The sequence below is a fragment of the Nicotiana sylvestris genome, chromosome 3 (assembly GCF_000393655.2).
Source record: "Nicotiana sylvestris chromosome 3, ASM39365v2, whole genome shotgun sequence".
Taxonomy (NCBI): Eukaryota; Viridiplantae; Streptophyta; class Magnoliopsida; order Solanales; family Solanaceae; genus Nicotiana; species Nicotiana sylvestris.
This window is the reverse complement of record NC_091059.1, coordinates 75,938,866-75,946,549: the sequence shown is the minus strand read 5'-3', so window position 1 is coordinate 75,946,549 and position 7,684 is coordinate 75,938,866. Positions and strand designations below refer to the sequence as shown.

At 36.8% G+C, this 7,684-nt stretch overlaps 1 protein-coding gene across 1 annotated transcript; it reads right to left on the bottom strand.

Moving 5' to 3' along the window:
• Positions 1–235: 235 nt before the first annotated feature.
• Positions 236–7,169, bottom strand: LOC104229392 (anthranilate synthase alpha subunit 1, chloroplastic-like). The gene is made up of 11 exons (XM_009782034.2): positions 6,915–7,169; positions 6,471–6,655; positions 6,164–6,353; positions 4,347–4,498; positions 3,789–3,904; positions 3,449–3,695; positions 3,306–3,362; positions 2,965–3,117; positions 2,403–2,483; positions 1,481–1,567; positions 236–1,150 (listed from the first exon to the last, which is right to left on the bottom strand). The coding sequence occupies exons 1-11, from the start codon at positions 7,063–7,065 to the stop codon at positions 719–721; spliced, it is 1,851 nt and encodes a 616-aa protein (XP_009780336.1). The 5' UTR covers positions 7,066–7,169; the 3' UTR covers positions 236–718.
• Positions 7,170–7,684: the final 515 nt, after the last annotated feature.

Here is a 7,684-nt window from a genome sequence, read left to right as displayed (position 1 = left end):
AATTCATCCACCGATGTGGGACAATTTCTTTTGTCAATCAACAAAAACCATAATTAGTTTGGTTTGGTTTTAACTAAAAAAGTGAAACCGAAACCAAACCAAACCAACCCGATAATATAATTATACAGTTTTTAAAAATATTTTATACATAACAAAGATAGCAACAATTTGTTATCGTATTTTTACTTCTCTAGATCAACAATTTTTATCACACACAAGTATTCCGACACCGCGATTTTCAAAAAACAAAAACATATATATCTTTTCAGGTTTCATACCCCCAGGTTGATAATTTCTCTCAGGTAGTCTGATTCCGGTTCCTTCACTCACACATGCACACAAAACTAAATTACAGTATTAATTAATTTATAAAGGAAGTCAGCTGAATGTAGGTTCCTTAAAATTTGGAACAGTGTTTCAGTTTGAAAAGACAAGGAAGTGTTAAATGTTCTCAGCGTCGCAAGGAGCTTTTCCAAATTGCTGATGGCATTGATTCTCACCCGCATACAAGGATTGAACATTTTATCAATTTGCTATATATGTGCATTCTCCTTTCAGCTTCAGGAACACCAAAATGAAGGTCATTCTAAACAACTCTCTTCTGCAACTACAGTCTCAATCCACTAAAACATTAAACTGAACAAGAAAACCACTTTAGAATATATATATATATATATATATATATATATATATATATATATGCACATCTTCATATTCGCTAGTTTCTTTTCTCATGTATTCTGTCCTTCGACATACCAGATGTTTGATGTTGTACCCTTGAAAATAGATTTGGCACAGAACCATTTATCTTGACTGATGGTTTGTGTCTTCCCTTTACAAAAGCTGACTCGGCCACGTCAATGGCTCGGCACAAACCGGCTACTTTATTCTCACATTCTATCTGTTCCTCGTCAGGATTACTATCAGCCACAATTCCAGCCCCAGATTGGAGATGAGCAACCCATTCCTGACGCTTGCTGGCATCTGTATATGAATACATTGTGTCGTAACGAGCTCCATTGAGGAATACCATCGTCCTTAGAGCTAGTGCAATGTCCATATCCCCTGAAAAGGAAATGCCTCCAAACCCACCACTGTAAGGCCCTCTCCGAGTTACTTCTAGTTGATCAATCAACTCCATGGCCTTTACCTGGATCATAGCACGATACATGAACAAAGAGCAGGACTTGAAACCTTTCTCGTGTGTACAAATTTGTTAGTTAAATATAGAAAATGAAGTTGGACTTTTCTTGTCTTTCAAAATCATGTTGATTTGCTGATAAATTGGAAATCAGTGGAACTCTTCCTCTGGTCCTCGTAGTAGGACAAACAGATATAGATCAGCTTCACTTTAAGCAAGTATCAGTGTAGAATGTAACGTCGCCTCTATATTCCCACGTTTGTTAAGAGAAGGTAATAACGTGAAACTAAAATTCCATCAACAATGAAAGACCAGCGAATTCAAAGTCAAGAATTTAACCTTTGGTGCTCCACTGACGGTCCCAACAGGCAATGCAGCTCGTAGTGCATCCCAACAGGTTAAATGATCAAGCAACTCTCCAGAGACCTGTGGTGAAGAAAATGTCATAATGTGATTCCTGTAAGTAGTCATGCTCATAAATGTCATCCAGGTACTCCAAGTAGTAGGAAGTCAGATGTTGCCTCACATGGAACAACCAAAGATCATTTTTTGGGAGATGTAATACACTGCATATTTTCTTGATTGAAAAAAGAATATTCAACACATCTTTTACCTTTGTTGACATGGAGTATTTGTTCACTATTGCCTCTAGTTGATCCTCTATAAATGCAAAGTTCTGAAGCTATGTGTGAATTTAGAGTCCACTTCTACATATCTTGGGTTACGTTTGAGCTTGTTTACTTTGTTTCAACAGCATATATGAGATGCAGGGCATCCAGGGGGGTTACCTAGTGGTTACTTAAGTTGGAGGAGAACCCTCATGTCTCAGGTTCAAATTCCAGTGGAGGCAAAAAATACTAGGTGCTTTCTTGCTACCTGCCTAAGCCTTGGGAGCAGAGTTTACCTACTACTTGTACTGATACGAAGTAGCAGGTACTCAGTGGAATAGTCGAGGTGCGCACAAGTTCGCTCAGATATCACTGTCATAAAAAATATGAGATGCATGCAGACAGGCTCCAACGCACAGGCAAATGTATTTGACACACAGGCAGTAGCTGCAACATAAGAGATAGTCACATATGAACCATCAAAGTATCATCAATTCGGAATTTCTTTTCTTTCCCTGTTGGGTCTCTTTTGTCCATGTTATTTGCATTTTCGGGAATGAGCAGAATGTAAAGGAAAATTAGAGTCCAACAAGAACATCAAAAGGCAATTTAGATTCCAGTATGACCTCGGACGAAATCAAATATGGACTCACCGTGGAGCTTATGTGCATCACATGGGAATACCGCTCGACGCTCATGAGCTTTTCAACATTCACAGAGCCAGGTTTTGACACCTATAGCAAGAAAAGGAAATATTTGGGTAACCAATGTATTTTTCAAGTGCAAGTCAAAACATATTCAGGAAACAAAAAAAGAGGCACCCAAGTTCAGTTGTTGTATTTACATGAAACAACCAACGCCGAGGGGTTCTATCACAGTTGAAAAGGGCTCTACCTGAAGTATATTGTGGAACAGAAGATACTCACACTGTGATAGAAGAGAGGTAACAACTAACAGGAAAGAATAAGGGGGACGGACATTGCATTTTGTATGGCTAGAATGTTAAAGAGTGTAGCAGAAGCAGATGATTCATGCTGCATGACACCCTCTATGTTAGCATTTCATGAAAAAAATGGGCAGAAAAAGGAAGCAGTTAATAATTTTAGTATTTCTATTTCTAATTTTTTACCAAGCAAGGCTCTCTGCCACTCATTGAACAAGATATATATTAAAGCTCTTGGTGATGCAAAAATTCTGGAATGGTCAGTAATAAACCTTTCCTACATCATTTCGTCCTAAATCAACCAGCATGATGTGCTCTGCGCATTGTTTCTCATCTTTTAACATCTGCATTTCCAACATCACATCCTCATCAGGTGTCTTCCCTCTTCTGCTTGTCCCAGCCAATGGTCGATTAACAATTCTTCTCTGTCATTGGAACAAATGATGTATATAAACATTACAAACTCTCAAAAACTAAGAAGGAATTAAAATGTGTGAACAGAAAACAAGGGAGACACTATGGACCCTGGTTCCAATATGCCGTAAGAAAAGCAGCAATGCCCAAGCTAAATCTAAGGTTAAATGTTTGAGAAGAACAAGATCATCACTGTTACCTTCTTCACACGTGTCAGAATTTCCGGGCTCGATGCAACTAAAATACAGCCTCTGGCCTGATATAGAAAAGACAACATAGTAAGTCAACTGGAGCAGGCAACCGAGATCAGATATTTACTCACAGTGAAAGAGAAGAACCGACTTGTATGTAAGTCATGTATGGGCTTGGATTCACAATTCTTAATGCTCTGTAGACTTCAAATGGGTCAGCAAATGTTCTTCTCTCAAAGCGTTGACTTAAAACAATTTGAAATATGTCTCCTGCAGCAATGTGCTCCTTTGCTTGTAAGACAGCATTCTTGTACTCCTCACTTGTCATGTTTCCCTTGGTTAATGAAGGTCCAAATGTGTGAGTACAGAAATCCACAGAACCGGGAGATAACCTTGGACTAAAGAATAAAAATAAGCTTAGATGTGGATAAGCAAATAATATTGCTGGATTGCTAGTTTTAATGCATAAAGAAAAACAAAAAAGGACTTACGACTCAATTCCTTGTACTCTGGATACTAATATTTCTAAGCGTTTCTTCCCATCAAGATATGCCTCAGGAAGAGATGAATACTGATCCAACCGCACCCAGTGAATCACATGTGCTTTCTGCGGGAACGAAAAGTTGACAGTATTAATTCCTAAGCGCCATGGAAACAGTAACAAAGAAGGCGAGGAAGAAAAGAAATCTAATGCAAATTGGTGATTCTAGAATATGAAAAACTATAAAGATGTGTCATTAATTGCTGAAAATGTTCTACATGTGCATAATAAAGGAAAACAGAGGTATGTGTTCATTCATAATGCTTAAATTGCTTGTGTTTGTATTATGTCCTAAGTGGAAAAGTAGTTAATCATACATGTGGTTCAACTTTAACACAAGCAATCATCCTGTAAAAGTTGATTCTTATATGCGCCAAGTAAATCAAGAACGTCAGATGTTAGCCTGACTTTGAAAAGGCTGGATAAGAACTAAAATGGGTAAAAGAATAAGAGACCATTCATAAGTAACACTCAAGAGCTCTTCCAACCTTTATTTGGACGAAAATACCTTCTCAACATGATCAAACACAACGACATCTTCATATAGTCCTAGTTGAATATCTGCAAGGTTCCGGTCATCCTCTGGAGCCCTTAGGAATGGTAACTTCCTGTTCTCTACATACCGAACTGTGTCATATGAGAAATAACCAACCCATCCACCTGTTAGCAACGATAACAGGAACATTGAATTAATATTTCTTCTCAGAGACATTATTAAAAATGCAGTACATTACAATAAATGGCACTATTATGTGTACTTATTATGATGCCGGTCACCTCACCACATGTAATATCCTTCTGAGGAACTGTATATAATAGCATCAATAGAGTACAGTTGCAGATTGGAAAATGTAAATGAGTCTTTTATCCATCATAATTATTCTTCTTTTACTTTAGGAATTAGGTGTAATATGCAAATCCTGAAAAAGAATACGCAACTCGTGCAAATTAAGCACTATACTGATATTCCCTCCTTGCAGACAACCACTGTTCCAATAAATAAATCCTAGAGAACAGGAATAAATATCATCTCTCCATATCAAAAAAATATATTTTCCTATCTCATATTTAATACCAACTTAAGCCACGTTCATTAGAAATAATCCTCCTTTATGATTACCAAGATATCATGCCAGCAGATGTGCATGGAACTCAAGGTGTAGTAGCCTTCTCAAATATTTCATAAATTATCAAGGACAACTGAACACTGATGCAAAATGACATCAACGAGACCGTAATGAGATGGAACAGAACGGAGTGACCAATAATAATATGGAAGCTCCAAACAGAAACAGTTCATTTAAAATTATTGGAGTTGGTTGAGAATTGGGGAGTTGATTTATGGATACTGTTAGAGAACATATCCAGAAGTGCAACATTTTTTCCGCATAGATGTCATACATATCTAACTTTACTATTTAACTACTACAACAAATTTTAGATCCCCAAGTCCCACACATTGACAAGCCATGCGGAAATATTTATGACTATCACAACATGACCCGCTTAATTATGCTTGAGATTTTTAGAACATGACAAGCTTGTGATCTCGTATAAAGACAAAAACAAGCAGGAAAGGCAGATTTCTAAATTAAGGAATGCTCTGATGATCTTCATGAGCATGCACATAGAAATACATGTAATCAGTGACATTAAACATCCAAAAAACTCAGATAGTTATACCACCATATTACAAGTGACATAGAGCTCCCGTCACTTAAGTTTGTGTCTGGAATACCATAACAATCTTTTTTTTTTTGTGGTTGGGGGGGGGGGGGATAGGTAATTTAACCATAGCTGTTAATCATCAATATCCAAACTTCCTGATTTGGATCAAAATGGAATCTAGCATCATGAATCGCTTCCGGGCAAGAAAAGCCCATAAATTTAACACCTTAGACACTGTTTCTAAATAAATGGAGAGCTAGCGGTAGTTGCCCTTGAATCCATGCCTCAAATACTTTCATCATTACAACCTAATTTTCCTTTCAACATACAGCCAACATAAAAGTTTAATGCTATTTATTGCATAAACAGTAGCAACTTACGCATGTTGACATAAATTATAGTTCCACAGGAAACCAGCAGGATTTGCAGCTTTAAATATTATATAGCGCACCTCATAGTCCGATAGTTCACCAGTTGACAAAAAACCCAAAACTAATTTTGAACACAAACCATTATACTAAGCATATTTGTGTATCCAGTGAAATTTAGCTGTTAATTGAGAGCCCTACAGTTATTATTCCTTCTCGAAAGTAGGAAAACAAACAGTTCCTCACATCCAAAAACTTATACCGCAACTAATGAAAACAAAATCCTCACCACAAAAGGTATCAGGAAGTTCATCAACAAGCCTGGGCTTCCATTCCTCAGAAATACACCTCGGAATCGTCATGGGATCTTGGACAGTCTTCTGGGTCAATTTTCCAGTGTGGTGGTCCAATATAGTCACATTGTGTTCCTTAGCCACAATTTCCATAGATGGTTGAGCCCCCACCACACTGTAGCGCCCCTAAGAAATTAAAACCAACTATGACGTTTAGCATCATTGTAATTATTGAATCAATAACCAAAAGATAAGTAAATAAGAAGCGGTAAAAATTAAAGTCAAATTTTTAAATCCCCTTACAACACTAGAACCCCGAAACCCAGGTTCAACGGATTCAAAGAGAAAGCTTGGAGCTTCACGATCGTCTTCTTTCACCAAACACCGGTAAGCCAGCACCGGAGTCAAATGATCAGAAAAAATGGTTTTCTGCAGCGGAATCAAGTTTCCGCTTTTAGAAGCTTCAATGAACCTGTCCTCATCCATAACTGAAACCAAAAAAAAAAAAAAGGAAAACAAAAATTTCTCTCACACATAAACATATCGTACGTAGCAAAGCAGCGCAGCTCCCAAGCAATAAGAAATGCTCAAAAAAAATAAATTGAAGAACAAAACATTCGTGAAACTCAACTTGAAATAAGATTGTTATGAATTTTAAAACAGCATCAGTACAGACAATTTTACTTCTTTTTTTATTCAAAAAAAAGTAGAGACATTATTACTTGAGAGAGTGGGGGTATCTACTACCTAGAGATGAAGAGTGAAGACAGCGGCATTGTAGTGTACGGACACGAAGCGAAAGTGAAGAAGTTGAGCTCCGGCAAGAAAAGACGGCGAGTGGCAGAACTTTCCGGTGGGTGGCCGGAAACAACCGGTGTGAGATAGGTAACGACTGCATTTCTACAATAGCACAACACCAGAAAGAGATAAAAGTGAGGAGGAAGTGGTGAAATGGGGATTTTTGACGGTGACTATGAATTATGAAAATGTGGGATCGCTCATTTATACTAGTTGCCTCCGCATTCGAGGTTTTAAATGTCTGAAAACGTTTTAAATGTTCGCATTCAGAAAATGTCGTCTTCACTTAATATAGCTAATTAATAGGAGTATTATTTCTAGTATAATATAATAAATAATAATGATGTCTGATCTTAATTCTTATCTACAATATTTATTTCTCATACTTTTAACTTGGTTAGCACAATCAGAAAATAATCCTGATATCAAAATTGATATTATTATTTTTGGACACGTTTGGCTGATGTTTCGTTTCCAAGATGAAGAAAGCCGGTATAATCTTGTCCCTAATGTTACATGTAGTAGTTTTAGTGTTATTAGTTTTAGGATACGTGCGTTGAGCGTGTATTGTATTTTATTGAATATAAAATCTTAAGAGAGTTACATACATTTTATTTTCTAAATTATGTTTGTATTATAAAATGAAAGCTGAATAAAATTATAACTTTTTGAAATGACTTTTCTTTATCCTATTTAGCTAATTAATCAATAAAGGACAA